At 43.3% G+C, this 16,846-nt stretch overlaps 1 protein-coding gene across 2 annotated transcripts in view; it reads left to right on the forward strand.

Annotated features, from left to right (window-relative positions):
- The window catches only part of GFRA1 (GDNF family receptor alpha 1), a gene marked incomplete at both ends in the record, with an annotated part of 219,064 nt that overhangs the window by 143,202 nt on the left and 59,016 nt on the right, over positions 1-16,846 (forward strand). For both annotated transcript variants that reach the window (XM_081231365.1, XM_081231366.1), the window contains one exon: positions 8,533-8,869. In XM_081231365.1, the coding sequence (XP_081087491.1) occupies positions 8,533-8,869 (337 nt within the window). The remainder of the gene's footprint in view (positions 1-8,532; positions 8,870-16,846) is intronic.

A 16,846-nucleotide genomic window follows, 5' to 3' on the forward strand; every position in this document is an offset into this window, starting at 1 on the left:
GGGGCCACTCTTCATCGCGGTGCGCAGGCCTTTCACTATCGCGGCCTCTCTTGTTGTGGAGCACAGGCTCCAGACGCACAGGCTCAGTAGTTGTGGCTCACGGTCCTAGTTGCTCCACGGCATGTGGGATCTTCCCAGACCAGGGCTCGAGCCCGTGTCCCCTGCATTAGCAGGCAGATTCTCAACCACTGCGCCACCAGGGAAGCCCCATGAATCAATTTCTTTCAATATTTTGTTTGAACATTTTCAAACACACGGAAAAGTGGAACAAATTTGACGTCCACCTACCATCTAGCGTCTACGATTACATTTGAATGTAGTTGGCTCCGTGAGTATCCATCCACCCATCCTTCTGTTCATCTATCAATTCATCAAAGTTTTAAAAATGCAGATGTCAGTATACTTCCCCTAAGTGCTTCAGCATATATACCGTTAACAAGTTTTTAATATTTGTTTATTTCTTTTCCTTTTGAGGTGAAATTTCTATATGTACAAACCTTAAGTGTACCATTCTCTGAGTTTTGACCCAGACTTCTATTTAGAGAACTTTACCATCGATCCAGAAGGTTCCCTCTTGCCTCTTCCCAGCCAATCCCCACCTCCATCCCCTAGAAGCAACCACTCTTCTCTTCTGATTTTTTTCATCGTAAATTAGTTTCACCTATTCTAGAACTTCATGTAAATAGAATTATTCAATGTGTACTTTTTGTGTAAAGCTTTTTTTTTTTCACTCAGAACTGTGTTGTTGAGATTCATCCATGCTATCGTGTGTATAAATAGTTCATCTGTTCTTATTTCTGAGTAGTGTTCCATTATGTGGATAGACCACAGTTTGCTTACCATTTTCCTACTGATGGATACATGAGTTGTTTCTAGTTTTTGGTTATTATCAACATAGCGCTATCATACTGTTGTCCAAATCTTTTTATGGACATATGTTCTCATTTCTCTTGGATGAATACCTAGAAGTGGAAATGCTGGATCATAGGGTAGGTATATGTGTAGTTTTATAAAAATCTGCCCCAAATTTTCACAAGTGGATGGACCATTTTACATTCCCATTGGAATATATGAGATTCCAGGAGCTCCACGTCTTTGTAAACATTTGGGGTTGTCAGAGTTTAATTTTAACCACCAGTATATAGTGTATCTCATCGTGTTTTTTTTTGTTTGTTTTTTGCGGTACGCGGGCCTCTCACTGTTGTGGCCTCTCCCGTTGCGGAGCACAGGCTCCAGACACACAGGCTCAGTGGCCATGGCTCACGGGCCCAGGCGCTCCGCAGCACATGGGATCTTCCCACACCGGGGCATGAACCTGTGTCCCCTGCATCGGCAGGCGAACTCTCAACCACTGCGCCACCAGGGAAGCCCTCATCGTGGTTTTAATTTGCATTTCCCTGATAACTAATGATGTTGAATACTTTTCATGTGCTCACTGACCATTCATATATCTTCTTCTGTGAAGTGTCTGTTTAAATATTTGACCCATTTTTCAATTGGGCTGTTTATTATGATTGAGTTTTAGGCATTCTAAATATACTTTAGATACTTGTCCTTTGTCAGATACATGTTTTACAAATATTTTCTTCTCTGTGTTATGTCTGTTTTTCTTTATTTCTTAAGAAATTGTTTTTTGATGAATTTTTAACTTTGATGAAATCTAACTTACTGTTTTTTTTAATGTTGTTTCTTTCTGTGGCCCTCTCTAAGAAACCTTTGCCTGCTTCTAAGATTATCTTGTTTTCTTCTGAAAACTTTGTGATTTCAGCTTTTAAGTCTGTGATCCATCTTGTATTACATTTTATACATGGTGTGAAGTGGGAATTGAAGTGTTTTTGTTGTTTTTGTTTTTTACATTGATTTTCAATTATTCTAGAACCATTTGTTGAAAGATTTCTTTCTGTGTTGTATTTCTTTAGTGACTTTGTAAAACAATCAGATATGTGGGTATATTTAATCTGAGTTCTGTTTTCTGTTCCATTATCTCACTTGTCTGTGCCTATGCTATACCACACTGTCTTGATAACTGGCTTTATGGTAAATCTTGAGGTCAGTGTAAAGTCCTTCAATTTTGTTGTTCATTTTCAGTTGCTTTGACTATGCTGTGTCCTTTGCACTTCCATATAAGTTTTAGGATCTCCTCCATATAAATTTTAAGATCTGCTTGCCAATTCCAGAACACATTATGATTTGGAGATAATTGACATGTTAACAATACTGAGTCCTCTGATCCATGAACATGGTATATATTTCCATTTACTTACATCTTCTTTAATTTTCTCAGCAGTTCTTTCTAGTTTTCAGTGTAGAGATCTTTCAAATATTGTGTTAAATTCATTGCTAAGTGCCCCTTTTTTGGTGCTATTATAAATGGAATTATGCTTTTAATTTTGTTTTCTAGTATTTTTGCTGATAGCTTATAAAAATACAATTGATTTTTGTATATTAACTTTATGTCCTTTGATTTTGATAAATTCACTTCTTAGTTCTAGTAGTTATTTTGTAGATTCTTTAGGATTTTCTAAGTCATTTATAAGTAGAGATGCCTTCCTTTCCAATACCTTTTATTTCTTTTCATTGCTTTATTGCAATGGCTACAACCTCCAGTACAGTGTTGACTATAGGTGATAAGAATGGGCATCCTTTCTTTGTTCCTGATTTTAGGCAGAAAAGAATCAGTATTTCACTGTTAAATATGGTTTTAGCTATACATTTTTCATAGGTTCTCTTTATCAGATTAAGAAGGTTCTCTACTATTCTTAGATTGCTAAGCATTTTTTTTATTATGGAATGAGTGTTGAAACTTGTTGAATACTTTTTCTTTGTCTGTTAAAATAGTCATATGGTTCTCTTCCTGTCTGTTAATATGGTGAATTACATTGATTTTTAAATATTAAACCAACCTTGCATTTTGGGATAAACCTTAATTGGTCATGGTACATTATCCTTTTAACATATTGCTAAATCCTATTTACTAAACATTTTGAATCTATATTTGTAAGGAATATTAGTCTGTAATTTTCTTCTTTTTTCTTCATCATATTCTGCTATTTGGGTAGTGCTGGCCTCGTATATCAAGTTGGGAATGGTTATGAGAATGTTTTGTGTGAATGAGAATCATAAGCAAAAAGGAAGTCACACATTTACCTGTAATCTGGAAATCAGTTAGTAGTTTCTTGCCTCTCTGAATGTGCCAGGTTGTGCATTCTGGAATTTGTCACAGGCTCTGAAATAATGATAAAGAGATGGTGCTCTGGCAGTGTCATTTATTGATGAAAACAGAATCAGCTCAAAGTGAGGCCAAGGCACACCAGGTGCTAAATGGAGTGAACTCTGAGCGATTGGTTTGGACATTAAACCATTCATCCTATTCCCACTTCATGCAAAACTTTTCCTTTGAAATGTTGCTTTTCTTTTTCGATAATACCAAGAGGAAAACAATTATTTAGTATTTTATGTAGTTTTAACAACTTTGAAAAGGAAGTAAACATTATTTAACAAAGCAGGCATACACTAGGTCAATTTTTTGTCTTTCAGTTCTTGAGATATAATTGACATACAGCACTGTATAAGTTTAAGGCATACAGCATAATGACTTGACTTACATATATTTTGAAATGATTACCATGATAAGTTTACATCCATTACCTTATATAGATACAAAAAAAGAAGAAGAAATGTCTTTTTCCTTGTGATGAGAACTTTTAGGGTTTACTCTCTCAGCAATTTTCAAATATATCATACAGCAGTGTTAACTATAGTTATATGTTTTACATTACATCCCCAGTACTTAATTATTTTATAACTGGAAGTTTGTACCTTTTAACTACCTTCATCCAATTCCCCCACCCTCTCCCCTTGCCTCTGATAACCACAAATATGAGCCTTTTTTTTCCTATGAGTTTGTTTTTTATTTTTGTTTTTTTGTATTTCACATATAAGTAAGATCATACAGTATTTGTCTTTCTCTGTCTGACTTACTTTACTTAGCGTAATGCCCTCCGAGTCCATCCATGTTGTTGCAAACATCAGTATTTCCTTCCTTTTATGGCTGAATAGCGTTCCATTGAAAAATATATACCACATTTTTTTGTCTGTTTATTCCTTGGTGAATACTTGGCTATTGTAAATAATGCTTTAATGAACATGGGAGTGCAGATATTTCTTTGATAAAGTGATTTTGTTTCCTTTGGATATATACCCAGGAGTGGAATTGTTGGATCATATGGTAGCTCTGTTTTTAATTTTTTGAGGAACCTCCATACTGTTTTCTATAGTGACTGTACCAATTTACAATCCCAGCAGCTGTGCACAAGGATTCCCTTTTCTCCACCATCTCACCAGCATTTATTATCTCTTTTGATGACAATTGTTCTAACAGGCCTGAAGTGATACCTCATTGTGGTTTGATTTGCATTTCCCTACCGATCAGCATTTTTTCATGTACCTGTTAGCCTTTCATATACCTTCTTTGGTAAAATGTCTCTTCAGATCCTTTGCCCATTTTTTTACTTAGGTTATTATTATTACTGTTACTTTTACTATTGAATTGTATGAGTTCTTTATATATTTTGGAAATTAACCCCTTATCAGAACATGATTTGCAAATATTTTCTTCCATTCCATAAGTCACCTTTTCATTCTGTTGATGGTTTGCTTTGCTGTGCAGAAGCTTTCTAGTTCGACGTAATTCTACTTGTTTATTTTTTGTTGTTATTGCTTGTGTCATATCCAAAAAATCATTGCCAAGACCCATGTCAAGGAGCTTTTTTCCAGGCCAATTTTTTAAAACTTGTGTATTATATAGAGAACTTTCAGAGAGAAATAAATTTTCTGGACCTCATGTGTTACGTTTATTTTTATTATAATTTTATTTGAAGTTTATAAACATAAAACTATCAGCTCTTCTTCTTTGCTTTTATACAATTAAAAAGGCAACACACACCAATTAGATATGAACAAAACTTTTAAAACAATGAAATACAAATTAATAACAAATTTAATATGAGGAATGATATTATTTTGCTGAAACTAAGTTGGTGCTTACAATCAGGATGTAGTTCTCTGTTTCAGCATGAGTTCTTTTGAGTTTGACAGGCCTACATTACTGGGTGCCATGTGATGACTTAATTTTTCTGTCATTTTTCTCCATTTGAACTTACATGAACCGTTTGTTCATATATCCCTGGCTACATCATTTAAGTATTAAGTCAACCTGTGTGCCTCTATTTTCTTTTTAGCCAGAGATCATAAAATACCATTGAACACCAATGCAAGTGAAATTGTGTTCTGATATCCAGCCTTAAGGGCCTAATCCAGATGATCCCGAATTTGGTCATATTAATTTATTTTAGATTATCATCCCAAAATGCATAATTTAGAAATCTCCTAGCTAGCTGTAGACCTTCAGGAATATCAATCACTGTTGCCAGTGGGCCCAACAGCACATCATTAGGAAGTCTCAAAAGAGGAAAAGGCTAGAAGTGTCACCAAAGCCTGGTGATCTGTCAGGACACATGGTGAATATTTCACTCCTTGAGTCCTGAAGTGCCTGAGTGTGAAAACAGAGGAGAGAAGCCACTTTGGGAAAATCATGTTGGAGAAAATGCACCAGGTGTGCTTGTTAAACCAGCAGGATGTACGTGCAGCTGCTGGCTTCCTGCACTGCTCACCTAAGAAGGACTGAATGTCTTGTTTATTGCCTTCCCCATTAAATTGTTGAATTCAGATGTCATAGGCAGAAACACACACCTGGGGCATCATAAAATACTGCTTATGGTGCCAGGGTATATCTTTGTGATTCCAGCATACTGGGTTTTCTGAAAGCAAGGCACACCATCAGTAGACCAGGGAGAGTTTTTCATTTCCTGAAATGTTGGACTTGTTGTGTCTGTTCTTCTTTTCTTGTATAAAATTTTGTTTTATTTTAGTAGAACATTTAACATGAGATCTACATTCTTAACAGGTTTCTTTTTTAATTTTATTGAAGTATAGTTGATTTACAATGTTGTGTCAATTTCCTCTGTGTGGAAAGGTGACTCAACCTTACACATATATACATTCTTTTCCATATTCTTCTCCACCATGGTTTGTCACAGGATACTGAATATAGTTCCCTGTGCTGTACAGTAGGACCTTGTTGTTTATCCATTCTATATGGTAATAGTTTTCATCTGCTGATCCAGAACTCCCATTTCTTCTCTCCCCTACCCCTGCTCCCCCTTGGCAACCACAAATCTGTTCTCTATATCTGTGAGTCTGATTTTGTTTTGTAGATATGTTGATTTGTATTATATTTTAGATTCCACATATAAGTGATATCATATGGTATTTGTCTTTCTCTTTCTGACTTAGTTCACTTAGTATGATAATCTCTAGGTCCCAGTGGGCAGAAGACCTAAATAGGCATTTCTCCAAAGAAAACATACAGATGGCCAAGAAGCACGTAAAAAGATGCTCAACATGGCTAATTATTAGAGAAATGTAAATCAGAACTATACAATGAGGTACCACCTCATACCAGACAGAATGGCCATCATTAAAAAGTCTATGATAACAAATGCTGGAGAGGGTGTGGAGAAAAAGGAAGCCTCTTACACCGTTGTTGGGAATGTAAATTGGTGCAGCCACTGTGGAAAACAGTATGGAGGTTCTTCAAAAAACTAAAAATAGAGCTGCCATATGATCCAGCAATCCCACACCTGGGCATATACCCAGACAGAACTATAATTCAAAAAGATGCATGCACCCCTATGTTCATAGCAGCACTGTTTACAATAGCCAAGACGTGGAAACAACCTAAATGTCCATCGACAGATTAATGGATAAAGAAGGTGTGGTTTATATATACAATGGAATATTACTCAGCCATCCAAAAGAGTGAAATAATGCCACTTAACAGATTTTTAAGTGCACAATACAGTATTGTTAAGTGTAGGTGTGATGTTGTACAGCCCATCTCTAGAACTTATTAATCTTGCATCACTGAAACTTTATACCTCTTGAATAACAACTCCCCATTTCCCCCTCACCTCAGCCTCTGGCAACTACCATTCAACTCTCTGCTTCTGTGAGTTTGAGAGTTTTAGATACCTCATATACGTGGAACCACTCAGTATTTGTCCTCCTGGTACTGGTTTATCTCAGTTAGCATAATGTCCTCAAGGCTCATCCATGTTGTTGCCCATGGCAGGTTTCCTTCTTTTATTTAAGGCGGAATATCCCATGTGCCTTTTAGATACTAAATGCACTGCCCTGTCTTTTGGTCCCACCCAACCCAGCTAGACTCTGTCTCCTCTCTTGCTAATTCTCAAATGCTTTCATGGTCCCCATCAACTGGGCTCATAATGAGAATGAAAGGGGGTTTCAGAACCCATAAAGGGGCTGAGGCCTGAGCAGGAACTTGCTGGGGATTGAATCCCACGATTGTGTGGTGCTTGTCTGCTGCCTTCTTGCTGTCTCTGGAGGGTCCCTGCTACACCTAATTATCAATTTTCCATGGGCCGTCTCATAACTTGGCTCTAGGAGGTTTTTCCATCACTTTGCCTCACTTGGTAAGACCTATATTATGGGAAATGAGCTTAATTTCCCTTGTCCATTCATCTTTTAACTTTGCCCATTAGCCTTGGCCCTGCCAGCCCACCCCAGTGAGCCCTGCCTCTTCCGTGCTTTCTCTCCAGGCCTCTCAGTGGGCAGCCTGGCAGTGGACAGCACTGGTTTCTCTGACAGCATGAGCACAGAGGGCTTGGACAGAAGGCAACATATGTTTTGTGAGATTCCTAAGGCGTATGGTTTGTAAGCCCATTGAAATTCTATCCAAAATACTAACTGAATTTTTCTAATCTGCAACCTCAGTACTCATAGATCCCACATTTTCTATGCGGTAAGTTAAATGGTAATTGAGGTTTGCAAATTTTTATGTAATTTATTCTGGTTTTCTTCCAGTGGCCTGTGAGCTAGAACTTAAATACAGCTTTGATGTAGTTGCTTCTTCCTGTTTAGAGAGTGAGCATAATATTTTGTCTTCTGGGCTCAAATAACCATGCAATTACTCTGTAATCATGTAGTAATTAACATGTACTATGTGCATTTATTACATAATTATATTCCTGGAGGATTACATGGCAATTATACTTACATTCAGCATATCATTTTATATTTATATAATAAACAAGTATATAATTTGTTGCTTTTTTCTTTTATCCTAATTTCAATTTACCAACCAGGAGCTGGAAACTTGTTCTCCTGTTGCCTTGTTTATATGTAGTCAGGCAGGTGCCTGAGCTCCTTTGGCCTTACTCAGTACCTCCTAATTATACATCTGAGACAATGCTAGGTGCTTGTGTGCTGCCGTGGGCTCCCAGCCTTTGTGCCCCTGATACTTTCTCACTGTCATGAACTCGTTATTAGTTTCAAGACACAGAGTTGATCAGCGCTGCCAGCGCTGCCAGGTGAATGGCCAGATCTCATTGAAAGCAGAGCAGCCCCAGCACACAGCCCTGTGATCACGCCTGCCTTTCTCTCCGTTTGCAGTGGAGCACATCCCGAAAGGGAACAACTGCCTGGACGCCGCCAAGGCCTGCAACCTGGACGACACCTGTAAGAAGTACAGGTCCGCGTACATCACACCGTGCACCACCAGCATGTCCAACGATGTCTGCAACCGGCGCAAGTGCCACAAGGCCCTCCGGCAGTTCTTCGACAAGGTCCCGGCCAAGCACAGCTACGGGATGCTCTTTTGCTCCTGCCGGGACATCGCCTGCACCGAGCGGAGACGGCAGACCATCGTGCCGGTGTGCTCCTACGAGGAGAGGGAGAAGCCCAACTGCTTGAATTTGCAGGACTCCTGCAAGACGAATTACATCTGCAGGTAAGCGCGTGCCGGCAGCCTGGTGATTAAGGAGGTGGTGGAGAGAACCTTTCTGCTGCTTCAGTGGCCAGGCTTCTATTTTCTGAATTTCTGCAGGGGGGTGGGGGAGGGGAGTCACTGGGATGGATGGGCCAAAACCTGACCTCTGCCTCCAGCACGAGGTTCTTCAGCAGCTGATCAGCCTTTTGTGCTGAGGAAGGTTCCCGTCTTTAACCTGAGGAAAGCTTTGAGAGGTGCTGGAATGAGGTCAATAGGACTTTTAAGTGCAGAGGGTCACCTGAGCCCAGGTGAGCTTGAAGGCATGTGACCCCTCTGTTAGACCTGAGAGCTGCCAGAGGTCAAAAGCGTTAAGTAAGTGGGGTAGCAGGTGCTGGAAATACGGGAGCTCTTGTCATCAAGGTCAGAAAACTGGAAGAGAGCAGCGAGAGGGAGGAATGGAGCTGTGTCCAGCCCCGAAGAGGAGAACTTCCAGAATGCCTGGGTCTGTTCTGGGCCATTCAGTCAACGATGTGGCTGAGAATAGATGCCTTCCATGCTTCTGGATCTCAGCCCCCATCGAAACCTTGCTGTGTTGTTGAAAAGAGTCACTTCCTTTTCCTTTTTGGCCATTTATTGATTTATTTTAATGTTTGAAGGACTCCATGAATATATTCTATGTGTTTTTTTTTAAAAAAAGCAAAAAAGCAATATAGAATTAGTAGAGGGAAAGGGAAGTTTCCTCTTGCCCTCAGCCATCACTGTCAGCAATTTGATGCGAGTCCTTCCAGAACTTTGGGTTGAATTCATTGCTGATCGAAGCAAGTAGATTTTGATAAGCAGAGACTTGACTCTTTGCCGCCTGAGGCAATGCTGGTGCTGCATTCAGAGCACAGGATGGATTTTGAGTTAGAGATGCAGACGGGGCATCATCGGACAACACCTGTACTTTGCCCCCAGGATAGAGCCAGGAATCTTCAAATGCCATCACTGACAAAATCCTATGCACTTGATAAATGTTCACAGGTGGACAAGCAGATGAGGGTGTGACTTTGTGTTTGGTTTCTTCTAAGTTTCCCATTTCTAAAGAGCAGAGGGCAGGGAAAAAACTGATAGTTTGAGGATTCTGGTAAGCTGAGTGAGTTCTGTCAGTTTAAGTTTTATTCTTATAGGATGGAGTCCCATTCTTTCCTTAGACTAGCTCTAATAGTGACCAAAGAAAAATAAAAGTCCTTGTTATCTGTAGAACTCCCTCGTGCTGAAGACTTTCTGGGAGTAATATCCCTCCATTTTTTTCCAAGTTGGAAGCTATCTGAGGAAGAACTCAGATGGCTGAGCTTGTCTTGGGAGGAGTCAGGTGCTCAGGCAATGCAGCTTCTCCAAAGACTCTTCCTCACCTTCACGCCCCTCTTCCATTGAGACCCTCTTAACTGAGGGCTAGGATCAGGGATCACTGTGCTCTAAGGATCCTGAGGAGGAAGAGGCAGGACCTCCTCGCAGCTATAACCTGGGGAAGCCAATCAGCCAGGGACTCTAAGAACCCCCTGCTCGAGATGAATGTGGTGAGGACAGGACCAAGGGAGAAGCTGTGGGAGCTTAGCCTGGCATTAGGATGCCAGGGGACAGAGAATCTGAAGACCTGTCCTCTGAAGACCCCAAGTTCCTGTGTCCCTTTAGTCTTTGAGCAGAGGAATCCCTCTGCTAAAAGCAGGACTTTCCAGGGTCTTCCTTGGCTTGAAGCCAGACAGCCTCTCCCTGTCTCTACAGGAGACATTATCTTGTTCACTGATGGGTCCAAGCCAGGAAGCCTGGAGATGGGAGGCTGCTGTCAGGGGAGGGAATGGAGCAGTGCGTGAGCCCTCCGTCCACTGGACCATGGCTGGCAGGCGGAGAGAGCATGGTGGTGGAGCCTTTCCTTCTCTTCTCACGAGGTCTGTCTTGCACGTGAGGTCCAGAGGAGTCTCCTGACACCTCCTGTGCAGGCTCAGAGCCCACCGTGAGGGGTCCATTTGCATTACCTGGCCTGCTCTCTAAAAAGGGAGAATCCTTGGAGAGTTGGTGTGAATTCGTCGAATCAGATTGCTTCCCTGCTAAGCTGTGGTGAGAAACAGCTGGAAGTTTGGGAACTTGGGGTGTTCTGAGTAGGTGGCAGGAGGAATCTGCAGATAATGGGATGGTTTGGGTCCTGTTTGGGGACCAGACTGGTTCCAGGAACTGGTTGTGTTGAGGCAGCCCAAGTAGCATAGCGTGGCCTCAGCTGATGGGGCAGAAAGGAACAGGGGACAATAGGACAGCCCTCACCTAACGACTGTGCCTGGTCACACCAAGGTCGGGCTGTGGTGACAACAGCCACCAGGCAGTGGGGTGAAGCCGGGCTGGACTGGAAGCTGCAACCAGAAGCAGTCTCTGTGCTGCTGCCTGCAGCACAGAAGTGCTCTGTGCTGCATCCTGGCTCTGGGATGTTTGGGAATCCAGATCCTAGACTCTCTAGGGCCCGCCCAAGTGAAATTTGCCTCCGTGTGATTGGTGGATTTTATACCATCTCGCGTCTTCTCTGGGAAGGTGAATCAGTGACTTCCCCTGGTGTTACCTGTCCTTAAGCTATTTATCCCGTAATTTCTTTCCAGAGCCTGAGCTTATTACTCATGATTACCCCCTCCCTGTCAGATGTGGTAAATGTAATTTAAGCCGCTAGGTAGGCTAGCAGTGTTTTCTTTCACCAGGTTTTATTAACCTTGTCTTTAATTGTATGCCTTGTATGGCATCTCTTCTCAATCCATCTCGGTGAAGCCCTTGTAGTTACTACTACGTGGAACAGCAGCTGGGGCTTCGGCAGGGTTTCATGTTAAAGCTGCTCTGACCCAGACCCATTTGGAGGAATGGAGGTACCCCCAATGGGATGACTAAAGGCCCAATTTGAATATCCCCAGAGCGAAGGGATAGCAAGAGGGAAAATCGCTTCCTAAAAAGCATATTCTGTGAAAGCTCACATTTCAAATGCTCCATTGCCATCTCAACACCAGGGACTATCAAAGAGCTGCTGAAGCTCATCGAAACCTCCCCGCCCTTAATGTTTTCCAACTCGAAGCACACAGGTTTCCTTCCCCAGGGTCCAGCGGTGCCTCTGTGCAAAACCTCTCTCCTGCGTTGTGCCTTCAAACAGAGGAGATGCAACTTTATCTTTTCCTCTTGACTTTGTTTTCTTTTCTCCTTTTCCCTTTTAGGGAAGCTGACAGGTTTCTTTCCTCTTGGGGTGGCTGGGGACAGGCGAGAGCTTGACTGTTTAGGCCTCCAAGCTTGTCTTCAGAAAAGCAAACGCGGAGGTGTTATTAGAAGGGTGTGATGAAGTTAAGAGGCTCCAGTTCTTCCCCTGAAGCAGTGTCTCCCGTGCTAGTTGTCCTCCGGTTGCTTTCCTTAGCACCTGGAAGGATGTCAGGATGGGGTTTGGTCCTAAAGGAAGCATATTCCTTTATTCCCGATGCAAGTGGTTATATATACAAAATTTAAAGTTGTGCCTCTCCTCCTTTCCCTCAAATTCTGACATCCAAACTAAGCTCAGCACTTGGGCTCGGGCTCAGGGTGCTACAGATATGTTCATAGCTCTTTAATTTTTCTCATTAATCACTCAGGCGCCTCTGCTGCTCTTCATTACCAAAAGGGCTAGCATCTTTCTCTTGAGCATGCCCCCTCCTGTTTTCATCTACGAATTAGAGTTATTTTCCAAAACCTGTTCTGCTTCCAATGCCAGGAAAAGAGGGAGCCTGAGGCTACTGGCCAGGCTGCCTGAGCTGTGGGTTTAGCTGCTGCCACATGGTGTTGCTGTTGGGGACAGCCCAGAGGTTGCTTTGTGGTTTGGTGACTGTGCCCTTCTTGGTCATTCTGCACCTGCAGCAGAGGTGCTGCATCTTGGGTGCAGAGTAACAACTCTTAGTTCATACTCAGCATGCAGCCACTATTTCCCAAAGCGTGACATATTGCCCTGGGGGCTGGGTCCTAAGGGGTTCCCGCCAGAGCCGGCCTTCCAACTTGAGCACACAGTATCTCAGACTCTCCCTTTCCTGGCACTGTATCCTAGATGGATTTGAGTGTTGTATTTGCATTTTCTCTCTTTTCTTGTTTTATTGTGGGAAGAACACAACGTGAAATCTACTCTTTTAACAGGTTTCTAAGTGCACAATATGGTATTATCTATAGGCACAATGTTGTACAGTAGATCTCTAGAACTTATTCATCTTGTATAACTGAAGTTTTATTCCCACTCATCAGAAACTACCTTACCAGGGGATAAGGGGTGGGGGAGGAATAAATTGGGAGATTGGGACTGACATATGCATACTACTATATATAAAATAGATAATTAATAAGAACCTGCCGTATAGCACAGGGAACACTACTCAATACTCTGTAATGGCCTCTATGAGAAAAGAATCTAAAAAAGAGTGGATATATGTACATGTGTAGCTGATTCATTTGCTGAACACCTGAAACTAACACAACATTGTAAATCAACTATACACCAATAAAAATTAAAAAAAAAAAAAAAGAAACTACCTGCTTACCCCTCCCCCTAGTTCCTGGCAGCTACAATTCTGTTCTTTGCTTCCACGAGTTTGATGATTTTAGATACCTCATGTAAAGTGGAATCATGCAGTAATTGTCCTTCTGTGACTGTTGTATTTCACTTAACATAATGTCCTTCAGGTCAATCCATGTTGTTCCATATTGCTTTTTTTTTTTTTTTACGGTACGCGGGCCTCTCACCATTGTGGCCTCTCCCGCTGCGGAGCACAGGCTCCGGACGCGCAGGCTCAGCGGCCATGGCTCACGGATCCAGCCGCTCTGAGGCACGCGGGATCCTCCCGGACCGAGGCACGAACCCGCGTCCCCCGCATCGGCAGGCGGACTCTCAACCACTGCGCCGCCAGGGAAGCCCCATGTTGCTTTTTAAAGGCTTAAACAGTGCTCGGTCAAGGGCACCTCATAGCTTTTGGAAAGATTCTGATAATGCTGAATCTCCAAAGGGAAGGATCAGGGCCTCTGCCCTCTGTCTCCAAGGCCTCTTTGCCCAGCCCCTCCCCCACCAGGATTTCCTTGCTCTTCCCGGCACCCAGGCTCTGTATCCTCATTATTTCCAAGAGCGGTAGCTTTGACCCAGTGACCAAGTACATATGGTTCTATGTTTCCCCAGGGACTAAGGATCCTATAATTGTATCCTGGAGACCTGTTGTTTTTGTTGGTGGTGGTGGTGGTGGTGGGTTTTTTTGGTTTTCTTTTTTGTTTGTCTGGTTTTTTGGGTTTTTTTTTTTTTTTTAGCCCAGCCAGGAAGACCTCCCTTGGTGTAGCTCCAGAAGAACAGCCTATGTAATTTTCAAAGTTCTGCCCTAGACAGCACCACATTTTCCACCCTGAGGCTGACCCTATTATACTTAGAGGAAATATGTTGTTGTTAATTTGTTAACTGGGACCACTAGGGACACACGTCACAAGACCATTCAGCAGATTTCTTCTCCAGGAACTTACTTGGTCTGACAGTGTTAGTGCACCTTTAAAAGGTGAGGAATGTATTTCCTTTGCTTGGAATCAGTCCTCTTTTGCACAGTAAACTGTGGCTCTTAGAGATCAGGGACATCCTCTGCTGTTTGGGCTACATTCCTGAGTTGAAAACTGGATTCTACATCCCTGTATCTGGGCCTGTCTTGACATGTGGCAAAGTGCAGGAGAAAATGGCTCAGAGGATAATTAATGCCTAAAACTAGAAGGGTAGATTAATTTGGCACTCAATTTTATTTTACGCTGATTCATTCACAAATGGAAATCAGCAGTTAGACAATGCAAACTTCTGAACCATGGAAAGAAAGGTTCGGGAATATGAGAAAATACAAGTAGAACATTTTCTAGTTCATTTGAGCAGTTTTCATTTCAAATGATTACATGGGTGTCTTTAGCGATGCAGAGTGCTGAATCACTCGGTTTTTTTTTTTTTAGCGGTACGCGGGCCTCTCACTGTTGTGGCCTCTCCCGTTGCGGAGCACAGGCTCCGGACGCGCAGGCCCAGCGGCCATGGCTCACGGGCCCAGCCGCTCCGCGGTATGTGGGATCTTCCCGGACTGGGGCACGAACCCATGTCCCCTACATTGGCAGGCGGACTCTCAACCACTGCGCCACCAGGGAAGCCTAGAATCGCTCATTTTTTAATGCGCCCCACCTGCGCGAGCTGCCTGCTCCCCCCGGCCCCCCCATCTCTTGGTTGGAGGCCCCCTGGACTCCTGGTGAGGTAGGGGGCTCCTGTGTGTGTACGGTGATTCATTAAGCAAAAAGCACGGATGTCCTCCAGCATCTTCCGGAATTGGGGGAGGAACGCGCCTCCCGGTGGATCTGACAAACCTCCACCCCCAGCCTGTGCATCCACTCAGCACCAGCTAAGCAGGGTCTGAGCTCACCGGGAACCCCCTGCAATTTGCTCTTATCTTGTTGCCTCCTATCTCTTTCCTTATCTCTCCTTTGGCAGGGATGGGTGTGAAGCCATTTGTCTGTTTCTGCTGGAGCCTATTGCTAAAAAACGCCTGTCCAGATTGACTCAGCGTTCTCACTGTCCCCAGCCAGCCCCTCCCGGTGCCTGCTCAAGCTCAGGGGCTCCACTCGCTTCCCCTCACCCCTTCCCTCACCTGCCCACGTCCTCACCAGAATCACATTGGCCACTCTTGGCCCTGAGACAGAGAGATTCAGACACTCCTTTACATTTGTACATTCTGCCAGTTATTAGAACCACATGGACACATGGAGTCTTGACAGCAGAACTGTCTTTTACTGCCTTTGAGTATGAAAGTGGAGGGAAAAGGAATGGAACTGTATCCGCCCAGAAAGCCCAAAGAGAGCCCCATATTTCTTTGGGGGAGGAGGTGTCATAGTGGAGGATCTCAGGACCCATATTCAGACTGGACCTCAGCAGGTGAGAAGTAGGGAACTTAAAGCAGAAAGAAGGCACTCAGTTTTGGGAGGACATAGTGAAGGGAGTGGGAGGTGTGGGTCTGGGGTCTGTCCTGGAGGCAGAGGGAGAAAAAATAGTGTGATATAAAGGCAAGAGGTTGAGGGCCTCCAGTGCCATGTTGAAGTGTTGGATTTTATCCTACAAGGGGCAGGGGAAGTGAGATATGATCAGCTGGACCTCAGAGAGTGCCCAGGTGGCAGTGTGGGGCAAGGATTGATGTGGGGAGAGGCCAGGAGGCCAGATAGGATGTGCTTGCCGTGGACCAGATGAGGGGTGACCAGGAGAATAGAGTTAGCACATAGGAAATCTATCCATTCATCCATCCACCCATCCATCCCTCCATCCAACTAGCTGGTCTGCAGTTACTGTGCCAGGAGTAAAGACCTGGCTCCTCACTGGCCGTGCAGAAAAGAAGGCAGGTGCACATACAGTCATTACAGCCTGGTGTGGGAGTCTGTGGTCAGGAAGGTACAAAGTGCTGCGGGAGGTCAGAGATAAGAACAGCCAACTTGGCCTTGGCCTTGGCCTGGAGGGTCAGCAAGGCTTCCTGGAGAAGCTGTCATCTGAGCAGGGCTGGAAGGACGAGAGGCATGGGAGAGACCACCAGGGGTAGAAACGGAACAGAGGCCCAGGGCTGTGGATTTGAGGAAGATGTGGGAACAACAACCTGTTTACTGGGTTTTAATGACGAGAGGCACGGGACCCGTGATCTCAGCCCACAGGGAGGAGCTGGGAACCAGCCGGATCTTGCTAACTCCGAAATCTGGCTTCTCTCATTCTTTCCAAACGATTGTCTTTCACGACAAGAATACAATGTTCTTATCCCGTTCAGCCTTACTACCTTTAGTTCCAGACAGGCAGAATGATAATCCCGTCCAGCCTCGGATCTGGACGCTCTTTATGGCTCAGTAACTAAGACAGCATCAGTTTTAAAGATAGTTTTCACAGAGCGTTAGGACATAATGTCCATCACAGCCTCCTGGCATCACTTAAAACACTAAGAAAGAAAACAA

This window comes from Mesoplodon bidens (assembly GCF_964165515.1).
Source record: "Mesoplodon bidens genome assembly, chromosome: 1".
Classification (NCBI taxonomy): domain Eukaryota; kingdom Metazoa; phylum Chordata; class Mammalia; order Artiodactyla; family Ziphiidae; genus Mesoplodon; species Mesoplodon bidens.